Raw genomic sequence first — 20,687 nt, forward strand, 5'->3', positions numbered from 1 at the left:
GGTCTGAGTGCTTTATTGGGGTTTAACTCAAACCAGTTCCTGATCGACTTCCGCATCACCAAATTATCCCTGAGCTGGCGCCAACTAAGAGCAGCCAGGTGGCCTGTGGCACTGCTCTAACTACATTGGGTTGCAGTCACACCTTACGTGAAAGTGGTGCACCATGGGAGACAGACACACGCCCGCTTTTACACCCCCAGCCCCACGTGCCAGGGGCTGCTGGCCCCTCGCTCACACCCACTCAGGCCAGATCTTTTTTTCTTCCTGGTTTTCTTTCCTTTATTAAATAAAACCAAGGGGCGCGCACCTCCCCGCGCAGACCGAGGTAGGGGTTGGCTAAAGCTGGCGACGCTGAGTGTGCAATGAGCGAGTCCATGAAGGCACTGGGGGTGATGGAGCCCAATGTTCGGAGAACCAAGGGCCTGGCTTCAAATGCAGAGGCCTCTGCGCTCTGGTGTTTAATGTGCAGCCAGAAAACAAAGACAGACAGTTTCCCTGACACCTCGGGGTGGGGCAGGACTGGGCTGGGCTTCAGGCCCCCAGGGGACCCAGCGGGGGAGGTGGCCGTCGTTTCCATGAGGCACCTCAGGCCGGATTCTTATGGCGGCTGGGGCCCTTTGGTGCAGTGAGGGCAGTGTAAAGGTGCCATGCAGTCGGTGGCACTGCCTGGCACCCCGGTGCGCTGGCAGGGCCATGCACAGGGGCCTGCGTGTGCAGCATCCTGCCTGTTGTTTGGACTTTCCCTGGGGGGGGATTTCTGGCAGGTAAAAGGCCCCGCTGTTTTTCCCACCCAGCAGCGGTGCCCCTCCGTCCAGCCTGGGAGTGCCCTTGGGGTGAGGGGAGCTGGTTCTATGCTCAGCCTCCCAACAGTGCAGCCTGGTGAGCACCAGTTACCGTGGTTGGGGGGCTGGGACGCTGCTCCCGGGGGGACGGAGCTGAGACCCTACAGACTCATTTCATGCAGGGGCCGCTGATGGCAGCGGATGTAGCTTGCTAGTGACCAGGACTGGCGTCAACCAGTGCCCTGCCTGTGAATGGTCCGAGGCCCATTAGGCCCTTCTGATCCCCCCTCTTAATTCTGCCCCAGGAGCAACCTGCAGCCGAGGCCCAGCTGACAGCAGCCTGATACCCCCCCACTTTGGGGTGTGCTTCGTAGGCACTCATAGCCCCCCCCCCAGTGCTGGGAGGGCCCCTCCCCATCGGGGGTGTCTCGGCAATGCTGGGAACCCCACCCAGCAGTGACAGGGAGGCTGCACCAGGGGCCCCTGGCGAGGAGCAGGGCTGGGTGCTGGGAGGGGAGTGCCTGGGGGAGGCGTTCGAAGTCCAAGTCTGTTTCTTCCTATCGCTGCTGGAGAAGAATGATTGGGGGGGGCGGGTCCGTGCCCTTCCCCCGATCCTGAGGGCTGGGTGAGGTCCAGCCGCACGCGGGTGCCATGCAGCTCCATTCCAGTGCTCCCTCTGCTCTCCTGCCACTGCCGAGCGCGGCGGGGGCTACAGCTTATCGCCGGGCAGCACCTAGAACGAAAGCACAGCCCAGCTTCCAGAGGCAGTAACCGCGAAGCCAAATGTGCCCCCCCCCCCGCACCCGCACCCGCCCGGCCAGCCGCAGAGCAACCCTCCCCTGGTCCCAGCCTGTCTGCGTCCCGTCAGCCTGTTTGCCCTCCAGCAACTGTAAAGCAGGCCGGGTGCGTCTGCTTCCTCCTATAACCTCGAGTGCTGGCTGCTGCGTGGGCACCGAGGGCTGGGGCATGGGCTCAGGGCCAGGCGGGAATGTCTCTGGGAGGCCGGTGGGGCAGGGGGAACAGAGCCGGCTCCAGGACCCACATTCCCCAGCTTTGCTAGGCAGGATGTGCGGGCAGCTGCTTTGCCTCTCCAGAGTGGAGCAGGGCAGCCAGAGCCTGTGCGTGCTGCTTTCCCCTCGGAGCCTCATGGCCGGGGCACAGCATGCTGCCTCCGGTGGATGAGGGCATGTATCAGGGTGCCACCGTGCCAGGAGCCAAGGACCCTGCAGGCTCCCCTGTATCAATCCAGAGGGCAGCCCTGTCTGCGCTTCAGCCCCTGTGCTACCGGAAAGTGCAGAGGCCTGACGACCTCCGAGTGCCGGCTCCCAGGTGCCCCAGCCTGGGCCCCCATCTCCAGATCACCGGGGCTGGCGCTGCAGCAGGTGAGATGCCCCTTCAGGGCCATAGAGAGCAGCTCCCAGGGGGCAAGGGGGATCTGACCGTGGAGCAGCAGCAGCCACCTGGTGGAGGCAGCCTTGTGTATCTGGAGACTCTGCTCCTCCTCGCAGGGCGAGGTGACGCCCAAACTCCCTGCCCACCTCCCTCTCGGCACAGAGATGTAAGGAATCGGAGAAGGGTCCTTACCTACCTGGTTCCGTGTTTTGTGAGATTTCTGCAGCCAGACGCGCCACTGGTCATAGAGCTTGATGCTGAGGTTGGAGCAGCCGTAGGCGTGTTTCTTCACCCAGCCGAAGAACTGCTTGAGCTCCCGCCGCAGCGTGGTGTTGTGCTCGCCGCTCTTGGGGTCGCACACGCCCGGGAGCCGATCTGGGCCAGGGAGAGCAGAGGGGGTCAGAGCGGTGCTGCTGGGGCTCGGGATACTGGGGGGAGGATGGCCACGAACCCTGGCACGTCTGTGGCCCCGGACATGCTCCTCTTTGGCCATGTTCTGGGTTTCATGGGAACTGCGGCCCAGGGTGCAGCCGTGGCAGTGCCAGCACCGGAGGGCGGGGCGGGAACCCTGCCGTTCTGGAGCTGACGCGAGGGGGCCCGGTGCATGTTCCCTGCTGCTTAGCTCACCTGGGGAAGCAGGAAGCCTCCTACCCCAGCTCCGTGGGGCTGGGCCTGTGATGCCTGGGAAGGCGATTTGCAAAGCTGTCTAGACAGGACCCTCCTGAGTTTTAATGCCTCCAAATGTGACCTAAAATCTTCTGTCTGCCTAAGAATCCCCCTCCCTCCGGCGCTGAGCCCCCAGCGACTTTGCCTGGCTGGGGGCAGCTGGGGGGTCCCAGTCCTTGCACTGGCAGGTCCCGGGCTCCCCCTGTTGTGCAGTCCAGAGGCTGGGCCTGCGGGTCCCCCAGCGAGGGCTGGGGTGGGGCAGAGCTGTTCCCCCACTGAGCCTGTGTTACAAGTGCCCAGGGAAGGCGTGACAGCGACGTCACATCATAAATAAGGGCAGGCGAGCCCTGCTGAACGGCCGGGCCGTGCTGGCGTGGCGGGAGAGGTGGAAACGAGGTTCGCGCCCTCCCTGCTGGGAAATCAGAGCTCCGAATTGGCTCCTTTGCAAGAAATCCAGGTGCCGGGCACAGAGCGGGGCCAAGGGGGGGACAACCTCTCCGCACGTCCAGCGCTCTCCGGAAAGTGGGGAAGCAGAGGCTGGGCCGCTGGGGCCTCTGCAGCCTGCCCCGCCCCCCACCCCACCTGCCCCCTCCCTTCCCAACCCCACTGCCCCAAAAGACAATGCGAACAGCAGCCAATTTGCATATGGCGCGGGAGGAATGGCTGCCCCAGCAGGACTGAATGCTAATCTAATGACTGCCAGAGCCAAGGGGCGGGGAGGGGTGACCCTGAACTCCAGCAGCTGGCGGGGTGCCAAGACCCCCGGCACGCCAAGGAAAGTTACATCTCCTGGGGGAGTCGGCGCTGGGCTGGATTTCCGGCCCTGGTCTCTTGCTCCCCACCCCGGGCTGAGGGACGTGTGGGGTGTTGCAGAGGCGCTCGGCCTGCTGGGGAGCCTGGAGGGGACCCCTCCAAGGCAAACGAGCTGGGGGGGCTGTGATGAGCGACAGCCTCAGCTGGAGAAGGTGGAGTTGCCGTGCTGGCTGCAATGGAGCCGGGGCTGGGCCTTTCCATAGCAGCTGCCCCAGTTGTCAGAGCCCCCAGGCACCATCTGGGGGGGAGCGGCTCTGCCTCAGCCCAGGCCAGGCAGCACCTCTTGGACAGGGCATGGCTGGTTCCTGCCATCCCGCAGGGAAGTGCCGTGTCCAGTGCCCCCAGCACCGCAATCCCGAGGTACCCCATAGCCAAGGGCATTCACCTGGCTCCCTCCCGCCAGCTGGGAGCCCATGCACCTCCTGCCAGCTTGAGGCCCCTTGCTGCAGCCTCTCCCGCTGGAGGAGCCTGGGTCCTGCTCTCCAGTGACCCATGCAGATCAGCTGGGAGCTGGGTCCCTGGCAGATGCCCCAGGGCTGGGCAATGCCCCAGCCTCCTCCCCTGCGATCTGCGGGCCGTGCTAGTGTGGAGGACTCAGAGGGGCCCCCTCCCTGCTCCCCTGCCATGGTTATTGCTGCAGGGCCGTGCTGCTCACCACTGCGAGGGGTTGAGGCCGCCGTGGGGTTGCTCCAATCACTCCAGATCCCAGCCTTTTTGGAGCCGTAGATCCCGAAGGGGTTACACCGAACTTGGACGAAGTACACGGTGCCGGGCCGCAGCCCTGCCAGCCGACAGGATGTCTGGTTCCCTACATCGTCCACCACCTGCCAGGAGAGGAGGAAGGTGGGTTCCAGCCTGTAGCAGAGCTGGCAGCTGCGCCCTGGAATACGCCTTCCCTTGATGCCCAGAGATCCACTCGGAGCTTGTTCCCCGGGGAGGAAGGATGCTCAGAGAGCCACGTGGCTCCCACGCTGAGCGAGGGACAGGCCAGGCCCTCTCTAAGCAGGCGTGCACGGCTCCAGTCTCCTGGGTCCCAGCCATACACGTGTTTGCTCCCGCACGCTCACCTTCCACTCTGAACTGTCCTCCACCCGGTACTGGATCTGATACTTGGCTTGAAACAGGAAATCCTTCAGCGCAGGCGGGGAGCTCCAGCGAACGCTCAGCTGGTCCTCCAGGTCCCCAACTCGGCTCACGGTGACGTCCGCTGGCGGGTCGGTGGTGACTGCCGGGGGAGAGATGCGTTAAGGGCACCAAGTACAGGCAGTGCCGGGGAGAGGGCTGCTGGCAGGACCTAGATGAACACCCCAACCCCGAGTGCTGCTTTCGGGGGGCCCACGGTGCCCCAGAGAGATAGATGAGGCATGTGCATGGAAACGGGGAGTCACTAGCAATAGGGCCTGGCCAGACAGCAGCTGTGCCGTCACAAGGCCTGGGAAGGGATTGGGTTGCTCCTCCAGGGGAGGCTTTCAGGCAGGAATCTGCTCCTGTCTCGTTACTTTCATGCCCTGGCAGAGTAAGGCATAAAGTGCAGAAGCATCTAGCATGCAGGCGGCTCTCCCGTTCCCATGGCCACTAGCGTGCGGTGCAGGGAGCATGTTGCGGGGGGGGGGGGTGTGACCCGCTCCTGCCCTGCGGGGCTTGAAACAGCCCCGGAGAGGGCAGGGGCTGGGGAAGGGAGCAAGGCCCCGGCTGATTGGGAGAAGTGGCTGCAGCTGGGGCCACGCCCCAGCCAGACTAACTGGGCCTTATGAAGTGGCCAGGGCAGCCAGAAGCTGAGGAGTCTCGCTCTGCTTGTAGAGAGAAGAGCTTAGCTGCTAGGGGGCTGAGCAGGGTCCTGGGAGTGGGGCGGGACGGAGCTGGGGGAAGGCCAGAGGAGCTGGGGAGCTCTGGCCTAGGAAAGCCCCAGGCTGGGGGCCTAAGACCAGTACTGGGGCTGCCCAGCTATAGAGAGAGGCAGCAGGTCCAACCCCCCCTTGCCTGTGATGAGTGGCGTGTACTGCAGTCTGCCCCAGGGAGGGGGGCCAGATGGGGACTGGCAGCAGCCTTACATTGAGGCAAGGTGGGGTTAGTGGGTGGGGGTTCCCCTGGGTGGGGAGGCCCAGAGTGTGGGGCTACTGCTGGTGTGGGGGGCAGCAACCCAGAGAAAGGGGCACCGGGGTCCTGGGAAGGACATGGGGGTCAGTGGTAAGGTGGATCACCAGCCTGCAGGGGGCGCTCCAGGATGCTGGAAGAGCTAATTCCCATGGATGACCAGCAGGAGGCGCTGCAGGGGTGAGTCCACTCGCTTACAGAGCACGTGGGAGCAGGAGCCTCATGTGGCTGTGGGGCCCACTGGTGCTCCTCCGGCCACAGAAGTGAGCTGCTAATGCTCCAGCCTGTGGGGAAGCTCAAGGGGTGGGGTGCTTCCTATAGGGCCTGGGTCACTTGCTGGAGGATTCTCTGCAGCTTGAGGTCTTCAAACCACAATTTGAAGACTTCAGTAACTTGGACATAGGTTAGGGGTTTGTTATAGAAGTGGATGGGTGAGATTCTGTGGCCTGCTTTGTGCAGGAGGTCAGACTAGATGATCATAATGGTCCCTTCTGACCTTAAAGTCTATGTGATGAGCACCCAAGCCACTGGGGAGCCTCTCTGACCCTCCTGGGGCTGGGGGGTGCAGGACCAAGCACCAACAGTGTCTTGCTGTGCTAGACCAGCCCGGTGCACAGACGGAAGGGAGGAGAGCTGGGACTTGGGGGTGGGGGGGGCTCTGAATGAAACCCTTCTTCCAGCCTCTTGCTCCATTGGCTGCTGGGGCAATCGATGGGCATTGCCTGGGGCATTCGCTCGCCTTGCTACTGTTGCCGGTGCGTGCAATGTGTGTGTGGGGGGTGCATTGTGGGACACCCTCTCCCCATACTGAGCCTTAGCAACTGCCCATTCCTGGTCCGGGAGGGGAATGTGACATCTACTTCCTGGTGGGCCCCATGGATCAGCACATCGTGCTGGGGTTACACTGCCTCCAATGTGTACGATACCAGAGGAAACGGGCATTTCTTCCTCTGGCCATGACCCAGGGATGTTTTACGTTCTCCATGACGCAGGTTGGACATCTGGTCTCAGGGCGTTGGCAGCCCTGCCCCCCTTGCCTGGGCCTGGCAGCAGGCCCCAGGATGGGGGTGGAGCCCCTTTCCTGGCCATGTGCCGCGTGGGGCAGAAAGGGTTAAGGAGCAACAGATGCCTCCAGGAAAACGTGGAGAAACATCCTAATTAGATTAGAAGCAATTCTGCTCACATATCGCCCATTTCCTGCTGCCCTTCTCCGTCCTTCTCTATTACCAGGGAGGATGCCATGAACCCAGGATCCTGGTCCCCCTTGGAGCTCTGCTATGCCCCCCCACCCCCAGCTGAAGTCATGATCCCCTGTGTGTGACATCACAGCCGGTTGCTGCGGAGATGACTGTGACGTCACAGTTGGGAGGGCTGTGGCTCCAGGTGGGGAAGGAGCAGGGCAGGGACTATCCTGTTTGCAGGCAGTGCGGGAGGAGGGGAAGGGAATGCAGAGACTGGGGGGCTCAAGGAAGGATCAGGTCTCGCCGCAATGGGCTGTAACATTCTCCATGAGGTGTCAGCAGCTCTTTAGCGCGTGAGAAGCCCCCCAACTCCCGTCGGCACTGCTCCAAGCAGCCAGGGCTCAGATTACCAGAGCCGCTGTGCTCCACCCGTCTCGCCTTCCAGCGCAGCCAGAGGAAGGAGGTTAGCTGGGAGCAGAGGCACGCTGGTAATTAGGGACGGGCCGCCCTAGGCCTCCCCACCAGACTTTGACTGAAATCCTTCGGCTCCCCTCTCGTCCCCTGTGCACAACTGCGCCCCACAATGGTGCGTCCAGCCCCACGGGGAGCGGGCAGCAATGGGAGGTTCCGATGGAAGCCCCTTGTGGTGGGATTCCACCCCGGAGCACCCAGTGGAGTGGCTAAACCCCTCCTGGGCTGGGGAGGGGGCGGAGATCATGGGCTGTTTCTGAAGGATTTAGATCCCCCTCTCAAAAATAAAAATATACTCTTAAAAAAGAAAAACCCTTTAAAAACAGCCTAAACGGGAAGGGAAGGGAAGAGAGGTGGGAAGCACACGAGCAGTGGCCCCATGCAGGGAGGGGGCGGCACAAGCCAATGTCTCACCCACGTCCAGAATGTCGAGCATGACGACTTCGGAGACAGCCACGCCAAGCCGGTTGGAGGCCTCCACCCAGATCTCGTAGGGCGTGAAGAGGGCCAGGTCTTTGGGGATGTGGCAGGAGTACTGCCCTGCAGTGCGATACTCCTGACACGTGTTATCCCGGCCGTACCACCTGCAAACAAGAGGCACCAGCCCTCCCGTCAGGTCGAGCTCTCTGCTGGTGAATTGGCTCTGGAGTCAAGGGAACTCAGTCAGTTTGCACCAGCAGAAAATTTGGCCTTTGGTTTCCGTCCAACCTTCCATAGACAGCTGAAACTGCTTCCGGAACTCTGCCCATGCACATTGGCTCTAGTGCGTGTGCAGAGATGTCTGGTTTCCTCACTAGCAGCTTTTGATGTTACTGAGCTCTTCTGGTATCAATCCGTTGAGCGATAGGCATGGACAGCACTGCCAACTCTACACCCTCCCAGGGGCGGCTCTATGTATTTTGCCGTCCCAAGCACGGCGGTCAGGCGGCTTTCGGCGGCGCGCCTGCGGGAGGGCTGCTGGTAAGGCGGATTCGGCAGCATGCCTGCAGGAGGTCCCATGGTCCCGCACCTTTGGCGTATCCGCCGCCAAAATCGCAGGACCGGCGGACCTCCCGCAGGCATGCTGCCAACTGCTGCCCTCATGGTGACCGGCAGGCCACCCCCCGCAGCTTCCCGCCCCAGGCACGCGCTTGGAGCGCTGGTGCCTGGAGCCGTCCCTGCACCCTCCATATTAACACAGGAGTTAACTGCTCCTAACAGGAACTGTGGTTCATTCATCTGCTGTCTAATACTGGCAACGTCTCTTTGCAAGGTGTTAGATTCCCAGCCCAAAATGCCACCGTGTGCCGTTTATCCAGAGCAAAGACTCTTTGTGCTTCTATGAGGCCTTAAACCCAAGGATCTCAAAGCATTTCCCACATGCTAATAAATAAATCCCCACAATCCCCCAGGAAGTAGGTCAGTGCCATTAGCTCCACTGTATAGATGGGAAAACCAGAGCATGGAGAAATTGCCCAAGGACAGGAACAGAGTCAGTGGCTGAGCTGGGAACCCAGGAGTTCTGGCTCCCAGCCCCCTGCTTCCCTCCCACAGCTGGGAATAGACTCCTGGCACATACTACTATGCATTAGCCACGCACTCCCCTTAACCTCCCTGAGAGCATGTGTAGAAGAAGCAGTGGCAGGGCATGCTTCCACCTGGGCTGCACCCTGCGTGGGTCTCCCTGCCCAGACACTCCTTGGCCTCTCTCAGGCTGCCAGCAAGGAGAAGCCTGTTAGGAATCAGACTGAGCCCCCACCAAACTCATTGCACGTGCTGGCCAGTGGCGCTGGTGGGATGGCAAGAGCTTGCAGTCTGTCTCCCACCTCTGAGGTGGGCAGGTTGGAACTTGGAGGAGCTGCATCCTGGTTCCCCTCTTGGTAGGTCCTTTGCCTCAGCACTTGCATTGCAAAGAATAACAGGAGTTCATCTCCCTTCCCCCACAGCTTGCCCATACCTGAGTTTGTATTTGAGGGTGTAGTTGGTGTGCAGGTAGGTCTCGCCTTCCGTGCCGGGGGCCCATTTACAGGTGAGGTCTTTCATGTTTTTGGACCAGCAGGTTATGTTGACTGGTTTTTCTGGTGGCACTAAAAGGGAAAAGAACCCTTGACATGAAACCAGTTCTGCAAAGAAACCGCCAAAGCTTCCCCTGCTCAAAGCAGCATAGAGACTTACAAGGGCTGAGCCTGAGAACTTTGTTCCGTAGATTTGTTTAACAAACTGTTTTAAGATCCCTGACTAAATGCATTTAGATGCTCAGCTAAAATCAGCTCATTTGTCACTCATCTGCCAGGATCCAAGATCGGGATTCTGTGATTCCCATGCAACTGTGGATGATATCATCAACATCCAGAATACCCCAGGGAACACAGGAAAATACCCTGAGCCGGGTGCCAAGAAAACCATCCACTGTTCTACGAGGAAGACAGGCTCCTGAACTCAGGTCTTGGCAGGTGCATGAAAGAGCAAATGATTTCCAGCTCTTCGTTTTAAGTGTAAGTGCTTTTGTTGGGTTGGGTGTTTGTTTGTTTTTTTAAACATCTGCCCATTTATTCTGTTGCTGAGCTTAGATCTGAAGCAGTTCGGTTTTGGGAACAAACAAACAAAAAAAAAGGGTTTTCTGTTCCCAGTTAAGCCTCTGTATTCTGAGAAACTCCTAGAAATGTCCTTAAAATAGCCTAAGATAAAATCTTATGATCATTGATTTGGACAACAGTAATTTTACCAGTGGTTGCCAAATAACAGAGTCTTTCTGCTGTTGTGTTCTCACAGGCAGAGGCTAAAGCCAGCTCTGATAACTCCCAGGATTAGAGTTCCATTATTGAATGCTGGGAAATGAGCAGGTAGTGCAAATTATTACAAGGACATTAAAGGTGCAAAGGATTAGTGTACAAATTACTGTTAATACTGCAGAGGCTTCTCTGACTCTGTTCTTGGTAACCAGCAACACTGTTTTAAATTACTCCGTTTGTTCTAATTAAATGCTCAGCCCCTAATGAAAGAGGTGGACACATGACAACACGTGGCTTCTCATCTGGAGGAAAAGCAAAAGCCCTCTGAACATCTTGCCATTGGTAGAAACTAGGGGAACTTTTTTGACAAGAGCTGGAGTGTTAAGCCTAGTGTCTGGCCAAATTCCAACTCGAGTGGTTCTCTCCTCTCTAAATACCCCGGGGCAGTTTTGATTAGAGATTTTATTCTTAATTTTCCCCTCCTAAATGCTATTGAGCAGTGCTGCCCAGGAGGTTCCACCCCAGAAACAGTTGCATGTCAGTGGGTGGGCAGCAACTGCTGTATCCGTACAGTCCTTAAAGTGCTTTGGGAGCCCTTAGGATGAAAGGTGCAATCTAAAGTGAAGGTCTATCAACGAACAAGGTAAATATCCCTGTGCAGCCAGATTCATCCCTGTGTAAGCTTCCAACTCAGCAGACTTGTACCAGGGATGAATTTGGGCTGGTTTGTTTTTCTGGCTGTGCCTGGGGTGTTTGGGGCGAAACATCTCTCTAAGCAGAACATTGCAAACATACATCCCACATAAAGACAGGAGCCAGCCAGGATGCTGCCGTCTCTGCTGTGACACACCAGGTTATCTCCTGACTGCTGCCTGGACCCGTTCAGGTTGGCTAGAGCCACGCTGAGGGTGGTGCCATTGAGGACCTTGTAGGACTCTGGGGGGAGACGTCTGCCATTCAGAGTCCAGTACAGGTCCTCTGCTTTCAGGTGTAAGTCAGAGTTCACTGAGCAAGCGGCGATGAGCGAAGAGCCAATCACCAGAGTTGGATCTTGGGGGGATATGACTGCAGGATCTGCAGCAAAAAAAAAAAAGGAAAATCAAGGAACAAACTCTTACAGGGCTCAACCTCTAACTCTCCCCCCAAATAGACTCTGCTCTGCCTGCCAGGTAAAAATCCTCCCTCACTCTTCCTACGATGAAAACCTAGGAGATGCCTGGGATTTATATAGGCAGGTTTGGCAGCTTTTTCCCACTTGGACGGTGAGATGTAACTCGAGTGTGGATTTCTCTCCAAGAATAAGCTGCTTGTGTCAGTGGAGAAGGTGTCTCTCGCTCACCGCTGCCTGGGCAGGGATTGTTTGTGGTTTGGTTGCTGCAGCCTACGGGGCTGGGTTTTGGTAGGGCGCGGCCGCCCATGGCTGGCGGGTGGGTGGGGCTTGTGGCAAAGGGGATTTCAAAAGCAACTGTGGAAACACTTTTTCAAAAAACACATTCACAGCCAGCCCTTCCCACCCCAGAGAGGGAAGCACCCGTCAGGGACCCAGAGCTGGCCAGTTACGCACTGTTCTGGGGAGCTCCAATTCAGCAAGGCGCCGTGCGTAAGGCCTGAGTTTGGAGCATATGTCCCTCTTGTAGGCACCTGCGTCCAGTTTCGGCCCACAGTGATGTACAGGACTCCTGCTGAGACCCTGGAGCTGCCTAAATTTCCTCGTTGTCTAACTGTTGGCAGTAAAAGCTCCTTAGACACCCATGTTTCTGCCTGTGAATGTGCACATGGCTGCATCCCTGTGCCCAACCCGATTCCCAAAGCAGGGAAAGACAGGCCTGTGTGTGGCCAGCTACCTTGTCCGAGGTGCTGCTCAGAGGAGGACTTCCCTCCTACCCTGTATCCCAGTGGTCAGGGTACTCACCTGGGATGTGGGAGCCCCCTGCCCAGTTCAAATCCCCCCTCCCCCTGATGGGGGGGGGGAAGGGATCTGCCACCTCTCAGGTGAGGGCTCTAACCACGGGCCTATGGGATAGTCCAAGCTGGGGAAAATCCCTCCAAGCTCTCCCAGTGAAGCTGGTGTACTCTGGATAAATAGAGAGTCATTGGAGCAGGGGGGCTGGATCCTGGGTGAATGCTCTAACCACCAGGCAACAGAGTCCTTCTCACAGGGCTACCCCTCCTCCTCTCCAACCAGCATGAGGTGCTGGACTCCAAAGCGGGTTCCTGGCTGTGAATCAGAGCAGAGGCAGGTGCCCGCCGGAGCTGGGAGACCCCTCTCCTTGGCATCTCCCATGGGAGAGCCTAGCGTACTGGCTTTTGGGAATCACAGTCTAAGGAGCCCCTCTCGCCCCATTCGTTGTACAGGAGCCAAGATTCCACTGCCCAGCACCTGAGAGCTTTGCTGAGTCGGAGCCTGGATCTGCAGATCCATCCCCTACGCTCGGGAGCACGATGTGCACCCAGAGTGTCACCCAGTGACATCTGTGCACTCCGGTTCGCACACCTAAGCACCACCTGCCAAAAGGGCACAAGCTGTTACAATCACGTCCCCTCCCTGTGCCCCATTACCCACTTAACACAGAGCTCAGATGCCCCTATTTGACAGTGCAGCCCTGAATGTATAGCCAGAGTCCGGGCAGCGGTGAGAGATACCGATTCAGCACAACTCTTAAGCTCGTACTTTCATTAGCCGTACCACTAACCTAACTGGAATTGCTCATGTGCTTAAGGCTAAGCATGTATTTAAAGGGTTTGCTGAGGCTTTATCGGATTTGGTTGTTTATATTCCACCCTCTGTGCCACAGGGCCGCCCTGCCAAGCTCTGGGAGATTTACACAACATTTCAAGCTATCAAAATATAGGAAATGCCACCAATCTCCCTCCCATAGAGACTAACACGCTCAATGTTCCAGTGCCACTTTGGTTGCCCTGGAGATACTAGAATCAACCACTGTGGAGCAGATGCCACTTCAGAGCTTTGTCAGCCATGCAACTGCTTCTCCAAAAGGCTCATTTTCTGCTCCCCTGGCCACCTGCCCAGGGATGAATTGCACCTCGGGGAGCTAGACAGGGCATTTATTTGGGATTAATTCTCTGAGCCCCTGGCCCTGGGGGCACCCTAAAAGCTCCCAGAGCGGCCAGGCAAAACAGCCCCCTGGCCTGCAGCCTCTCTGACTGCAGCGCTGATGACATTGTGCCTTAAGCCCCAGCCTTGTACAGATGCTGGGCAAGGAGCTGAGTCCACAGCGCGGTCCCTGACGTCAACGGAGTTGGGCCCTGGTATTCCAGTGGCAAACGGGGCCCCCCCCTGCATTGCTATTTACTCATATTGTGCTAGTGCCGAGAGGCCCCAGGCAAGGCTCAGGGCCTCGTTCTGCCTGGCACGTGTTTGGCACTGCCCATGAACAGGGCTGCCTAGCATGGGGATACCTTGCCATCGCTTAGCAAGGGGGGGGCATTTTCTCTTGGGCCAGCTTAGTCAGCATGAGCCTAGGCTAGCGCCGTAGCATGGCCTATGCGTAACTAGCCGCCTGAAGGAGATGAGGAACCACAGCCAGAGGGACCTTTCCCTCATGTCTCTAGCATGCAGAGCTGCCGCTGGGGAACGTGCAGTGCAGGTGCTGCACAAAGCTTTGCCTTTACGTTCCCTTTTGCTAAAAGCAAAGGCCCGTCCAGCTGCTGTACGGCCCGAGAGCCCCCCCAAGTTCACAAAGAATCTCTGCAGTTCAGAACATCCAGCCTGACGTGTAGGACAAAACGCGCCTCGGCCTCCAAAAGGGCCTCTGAAAACATAACCACCCTACACACAAGCATTTCCATCCACCAGCGTGTCAAAACCCTGAGGAGCTCTCGGTGAGAAAGCTGCAGCCCTGCGGATAAAAGCAGCCAATGCTCTGGACCCTAATTCTAGTAAATCTTAATCTAAACACCACTGGAAACACGTACGAGCATCATAAAACAGACACGTTTCCCGTCCTCCATGCAAAGCCTGAGAGAGGGAGTGTCTGGAGGGGCCAATTTTTTAAGCAGTGTTTTTTCGAGACAGACCCAGAAATGAACATGTGTTTTAAAAGGGAAAAGTGTGAAGGTTTCAGATTGGAGAGGAATGGGCCAGAGAGCACAGTCAACGTGTGGAATGTGCAGCTCGGAACTAAAATACCTGCTAGAAGTTTTATTACTTTCCTATTAAACAAAAAATGCTGATCAGGTGCTAAGTAATACTATAAAGTCAAACCACACGTCCGAGGTGTCAGGAGCGTTGACTCTTTTCTTTTGAATGGCTGGATTTCATTTTATTTTTATATTGGAAGTTTAAATGCCTGGGAAAGGGAGGGGGAAATCTCTGAGAAAAGCCGCTGAGATCACACAGCAAGCGTGTGCGCTATCCGGGAATTGTAAAGATTTAACAAAATAATTATCTGCAAGATCCCCAAAGGGGAAAACAAAGGAGAATTTGTACGGTCTCGGATCCTGAGAAATGTGGTGCACAGACCCCCGTGTCGCTGTGCCAAAGTGATGTGACAGCCCCCAGAAACCCCAACCGAAAGAGCCATTTCAGCCAAAGGCTTTGTTCCTTCACAATCTTCCTCAACCTTTTTTTTTCCTTTCTCGTTTTGAGGCTGCATTTTTCATGCTCCATCCCTCAGGTGAATCTTTTTAAATGTTTTATCAAACTCATTAGAGTCAAATGTGTGTGTGTGTGTGAAGGGGGGGAAACTAGTCATTTAAAAAGTGCTTTGGTTTATTTTTGAGTTCTGGTCACTTGAAGGGGCTCATTTCTGCATGTCAAAGTTGGCATGGGCTTAGCCTTCAGGCAGGGTGGGTGCCTTGGACAGGATTGAAAAAAAACGTATAAAGTTATAAGTGACTGAAAATTACCCGCTGGCCTCTGAACTAGGGGGGTCTGTGTTTTCCATTATTCAGCGCAATCCTAAGCATATCCACCCATGCAGGCTGAGCTCATAAAATAGCACAGCAAAGCCGTATACCTTTGCCGAGGAGAAAGGACGGGCTTGTGGGTAAAGGATGGTTCAAGTCCTACCCCTCTTAAGAGACTTCCTGGGCACGTCGCTCTCTGTGTACACCAGCCCCTAGGGGTGTAATTCCAACACACACCCCATAGGAGGGATTTGGTGCTCGTGTACCATGGTCTATACCTTGGGAGCGTCCCTGCATGTCTCACAGCCCAGGAGCTTCATAGGAAAGTGTGAGTCCCCGGCTGGGCATCGTGCCAAGTCCGCAGGGGCAATAGAAATGCCATTTGCAGGCCCGTGCCTGGCTTACTGTCACCATTCCCTGCCCGTTTCCATTCTGACCCTCTGCTGGGATGTTTTGTGGGGAATCTAGCCGTGATGGGGGAACATGTTCCCAGCCTAGAGGGACCGTGCCTCTCCCCCACCAACCCAATAGCAAAAAGGGGGGGAAAGACTTTCCACTCTAGACTCTGGAGATTTAGGAAAAGGGCACAATCCCCCCCCCCAATGACAGCTCCAGACAAGCCACTGATAGACACGTCCCCTGCTCTCCCCCAGCCCTGTGCATTTAACAGACCCTGCTGCATCTCTGGCTGTTCCTTTGGGTTAAGAACATAAGAACGGCCGTACCGGGTCAGACCAAAGGTCCATCTAGCCCAGTATCTGTCTGCCGACAGTGGCCAATGCCAGGTGCCCCAGAGGGAGTGAACCTAACAGGCAATGATCAAAGTGATCACTCTCCTGCCATCCATCTCCACCCTCTGACAAACAGAGGCCAGGGACACCATTCCTGACCCAGCCTGGCTAATAGCCATTTATGGACTTAGCCACCATGAATTTATCCAGTTCTCTTTTAAACCCTGCTATAGTCCTAGCCTTCACAACCTCCTCAGGTAAGGAGTTCCACAGGTTGACTGTGCGCTGGGTGAAGAACTTCATTTTATTTGTTTTAAACCTGCTGCCCATTAAGTTCATTTGGTGACCCCTAGTTCTTGTATTATGGGAATAAGTAAATTACTTTTCCTTATCCACTTTCTCAACATCACTCATGATTTTATATACCTCTATCATGTCTCCTCTTTTCCAAGCTGAAGAGTCCTAGCCTCTTTCATCTTTCATCAAAAGGGTTACCTTTCGATGCATGGGAGTGCTCCAGCCAGGATCAAAGGGCTGGATCCACTGAACTCCAGTGAAACCAGAAGAGTTACCCAAGGAGGGGGTTAGGGCTGGCAGGTCACATCTAGTCCAGTTCTCCCCAACCCCAGGTGGGTGCCCGAAAGCACAGACTCCAAGGCAATTCCATACAACCTATGCTTCCCTGGGAAGACTGCTCCCCAGCCTAACAGACAAGGTTTGTCCTCAAATTGAGCTTGAGTTTCTTACTGCCACCCTAATCTGGCCACAAAACCCCTAAACAATCACCCCCTGCCAACGTAGGTGCCCATCAAATACCTCCAGACTCGGACATCAGTGTCTGTGCAGACCTGGGACCCTGCTGACTGTAGCAATCCCAGGGCCAGCTGGCATGTGGGACACCCACTAACACAGCAAGTGCCACCCACAGAGTATTAACCCAGGAGTGCCTGGGGACTGGTCCTGTGAACCTTCCCCATGCAAAACTTCCACTGACTTCAATGTAGTGGGAGTGCAGGATGAGACCCGGGAGCTTTAATTCCGAATTCCTCAGTTTGGGTTCGTTTCCTTGGCACGAGCCCAGCTTAGCTGTTATTTCAGTTCCAAATAACTAGCTATTGCTGTTTAATAATCAGCTGCTAATGGTTCTTATTAATCAGTCGTTAGATAAGTCATTGCAAGCTACTTACTGCCTGTCAGGAAAACACAACTCAGCACTGTGGAGCCACAGCCTGTATTGTTACTGTTAGTATTGGCCATGTCCAGGGTGATGCTACTGAGAGTGAGGGAAGTCACAAAATACCCTGGGCACTCTGTGTTCCCAGGAGCATCCAGCAGCAGCATCCCGGGCAGGTGCTTTCACCACAAGTGCTTGGGAGCAGGACTGTCCCGGCTGAGGTTTCGGGGGTCCTGCTGCAGCGTTATGTGTCACTGGGATGGTCTGTCTGGCCCAGGCCAGGCTGAGGGGTGGCTGCCGCTTCCTAAACAACAGCAGCAGCTTTTCTTGGCAGGACTAGATCATGTGTTTGCAGCAAATATCGTCTTGAGAAATTCCCATCATAAAAAGGAAGCACCAACTTCCTGCTAGAGGAGAAAGGGAATCCCCACCCCCCACCCCTTGTTTGGGAAACAAAAACACAACTCCAGGAACCAAAGGCTAATTTGTGTTAACAGCACTTCTGGGGCCTTAGGAAATACACTCCCTGCTCTGAGATACAGGCACACACACACACAGAGATATACACACATACCACAAATACACACACACACATACACTCCCACCACATACATATACACACAGAGACACACACAGATGCACTTGCACACAACTATTCACACCCAGATACAGGCACACACACATCACAAATACATACACACAGATACACTCCCCCCACGTACACCCAGAGACACACACCACAGATACACACACACACAGATAAGCACACCCAGACCCCCCCCCCACAGATACACTCCCCCGCACATACACCCAGAGAGAGACACACACCACAGATACACACACGCACAGATAAGCACATCCAGCCACACACACACAGATACACTCCCCCCACGTACACCCAGAGAGAGAGAGACACCACAGATACACACACGCACAGATAAGCACACCCAGCCCCCCCCACACAGATACACTCCCCTGCACATACACCCAGAGAGAGACACACACCACAGATACACACACGCACAGATAAGCACATCCAGCCACACACACACAGATACACTCCCCCCACATACACCCAGAGAGAGACACACCACAGATACACACACACGTTTTCTTGGTGAAATGATCATCCCAACTGAAGGAGGCAGAAACTTGCCCCGACCCAAACCCCAGACCCTTCTCCTGGCAGGAAATATCTGGGCCCTCAGGAGCCACTGGAGGGCCTGTTCTGCTCCCCTGAGTGAGCAGAGGAGCCCCCGCTGCCCAAACAGGACCCGGAGTGGGACTGAGGGGTCCCTTCTATTGTTCTCAATGGGGGAGGGGGATACTCCATTGTTCTCAATGGGGGAGGGGGATTCTCTATTGTTCTCAATGGGGGCTGCGCCCTGCGGGTCCCGAACTGGGAGCGGAGCCCTGCGGTGGTGCGTGGGGGGGGCTGAGCACACGTCCCCCGGCCCGGCTGCCTCCCGGATCGCTGGGCCCCGCGCCAGGCGGGGGCACCCCCGGGGCTGGGCTGGGCTGGCAGCTCCCCCAGGGCACCGCCGGGGCTGGGGCGACCCGCTGGCGGTGGGGGGGAACAAATGGCGAAGGGGGCTGGGCGCTTCATTCCCGGGGGAGCCGCCCGCACCTGGCCTCAGCCTGCGCCCCGGCGGCTCCGCAGACCGGCACCCACAGCGGGGGCTGGGCGGCTGGCGACGGGAGCCGAAGCCCGGGGAGGGGGGTTTCTCCGCCTCCCCGCCGGCCTGGCTGCTCTCACCGAGGGATCTGTGCGGGCCGTGGCTGCTGAGTTGCGCTGCGGCGCAGAGCCAGCCCCGCGCAGGGAGACGGGCCCGGCGTGGCGCCCCGCGGGGGATTTAGATTTGCAGCAATAAAGCCCTTTGTTACGGCCTCGGGGCGTTATCCTGCGGCGCGCACCCCGCCCGGCTCCCGGCGCGCAGCGCTGCGCCAGCGCACCCCCCCTTGCGCTTGGCGCGGAGCGAAGGGGTCCGGCTCTCCAGGTGCGGTTCCGGAGGCTCTCGGCTGAGCGAGCCGCGGACAAGAGTCCCCCGCTCTGCGCGCAGGCTGGGACCCGCTGGGGGGGCTTGAGGGCCGGGAGCCCTTTGTCATGTCAAGGGCCCGAGCCCGGCACGTTCGCCTCGGACTCGCCCAGCCAGGCTCGCAGTGTGCCTGAGACAGGATGTGTGAGACCCGGGGAGCACAGCTGGACCGGGGGGGGGGACTGGAGAGAACCTGGGCGGGGGGGTTATTATAGGGGCCGGGGACCCCCGACCCGCGCGCCTCGGAAATCCACCGAGAGAAGTGAATGGGATGGCGAAGGAAGAAAAGTGAGGACTAACGAACGAGGGGGCAGGGGCCTTAGGGGACCCCCGGGGGAAGCGCCCCCGCAGCCAGGGGGCCGGGTACAGGCAAGGAAGGGGGGTGCATTTCGCCGTGGTTTGCTGCAGACGGTCAGAGGAGCCGCGTTTTAAACCAGCATCACCGATTTCTGCGCTCGCCTCTCGGCCGCTGCGCCAGGGGCGCACGGAGCTTCTCTGGGCTTCCACTGCCATTGTTGGTGCCTCTCTCTCTTGCACGGTATTTTGGGGGCAGATCCGTGCACCCGCCGTCCCATGTGCGCGGGGCAAAGGGCTCGGGCAGACCCCGAAGCGTTTCGCGGGGAATTCAACGACTCCGGGCGCCTGAAAGCAAAATCTGCCCCGCGCGCCCCACCCCACCTCTTGGAAATGGACTGGCCGGTTGCGCCACAACCTTGCTCGGCCCGGCGGGCTCTGCCCTCTCCCCCTCTATCTACAACGATCCTTCCCTCCACCTTTTGTCTTGTCTCTTCCCCCATCGAGGCAGCTTGGCCTGGGCCAGGCGATCCCCTTTTACCAAACGCGCGCTCCCACCTTGCAACTGCCAAGGCTTCTAAAAATTCCCCTTCCGTGCCACATCTTGCTGGATTTTCCTATTTCCCTAATAACCCCCCCCCCTCTCTCTCTCTCTCTCACACACACACACACACACACACACACACACACACCTTCGCCTGTTCCCAGCCGGTTATCGATTTCTTGCTAACATTATCCCATCAGCTACGGTCTATTACCGACTTGCGAAACATCCGTGCATCTGCTGCCCACCTCCCCGAGAGCAGGCCCGGGGAGAACGGAATGCCGGCGTTACTTACATGTCAAGGATTCCACTCGAGGAAGACAAAGCCAAAGGAACAAAAAAGTGATCATATTTCAACACTTTTTGTGTGTGTGTGGGGGGGTTGTTCTCCACCTCGAGGGGCAGAAATGTTTCCTTTCCCCCGGCAGATGTTCCCAATGGGGAATGGGGCTCCCCGCAATTTTTTTCCCGGGTGTGTATTTCTCACACCGCAATTTTAAATTTCAAGAGATCTTGAGAAATGCCTGAAAGAGGAGCGGGGAGCGGGGGGGGGGGCAGAGAAACACCAACAAGTTTTGGAAAGTCCTAAGCAAGTCTGAACAACTGAAATTGACAAGCTCCTTAATGCGCCTCTGGCCCCGCCTCACACTGCCCGGTCCCGCCCCCATGGGGGGACAGAAATTTACAAACCCGAGTCAGAAGCGATCCTCTAGTATTTCCCCTATTGTCCCGTCCCCCCCCCGCTTGTCTCTGGGGTGCGGCAGAGCGGGGTGTGGGAGAAAGCCCCCCCGGGCCCCCATCTCAATGACATTTCCTGACATCGCTCTCCTCTTACTCACCCAGCGCCCTGCAAAGATCAGCTGTGAGTCACGGCCGTAAATCCCGGCCCGGCCCCGGTCCTCTGGGCGCTGGTTGTAACCTTTGGGGGC

The 20,687-nt window shown here is 57.3% G+C and overlaps 1 protein-coding gene across 2 annotated transcripts; it reads right to left on the reverse strand.

Moving 5' to 3' along the window:
• Positions 1-267: 267 nt before the first annotated feature.
• On the reverse strand, positions 268-20,335 carry CRLF1 (cytokine receptor like factor 1). Of its 2 annotated transcripts, none has more exons than XM_044998287.1 (8): positions 20,054-20,335; positions 10,906-11,184; positions 9,336-9,465; positions 7,814-7,983; positions 4,721-4,878; positions 4,309-4,477; positions 2,371-2,549; positions 268-1,515 (listed from the first exon to the last, which is right to left on the reverse strand). In XM_044998287.1, exons 1-8 carry the CDS (start codon positions 20,106-20,108, stop codon positions 1,492-1,494), a joined length of 1,164 nt encoding a protein of 387 aa, XP_044854222.1. In that variant the 5' UTR covers positions 20,109-20,335; the 3' UTR covers positions 268-1,491. The 2 variants fall into 2 exon arrangements, with proteins under 2 accessions (XP_044854222.1, XP_044854223.1); XM_044998288.1 differs by having other exon boundaries at positions 2,367-2,549.
• Positions 20,336-20,687: the final 352 nt, after the last annotated feature.

This window comes from Mauremys mutica, chromosome 24 (genome assembly GCF_020497125.1).
Source record: "Mauremys mutica isolate MM-2020 ecotype Southern chromosome 24, ASM2049712v1, whole genome shotgun sequence".
Taxonomy (NCBI): Eukaryota; Metazoa; Chordata; order Testudines; family Geoemydidae; genus Mauremys; species Mauremys mutica.

What these genes read in the sequence shown, in the direction of transcription:
- CRLF1 (XM_044998287.1), bottom strand. Translation starts at nt 20,108, where the DNA reads ATGATCACTTTTTTGTTCCTTTGGCTTTGTCTTCCTCGAGTGGAATCC. An exon ending in AGGACAGTTCAGAGTGGAAG is followed by an intron (nt 4,478 to 4,720) that starts GTGAGCGTGCGG and finishes CTCTCCTGGCAG; the next exon opens with GTGGTGGACGATGTAGGGAA. An exon ending in GGCCTCAACCCCTCGCAGTG is followed by an intron (nt 2,550 to 4,308) that starts GTGAGCAGCACG and finishes TCCCTGGCCCAG; the next exon opens with ATCGGCTCCCGGGCGTGTGC.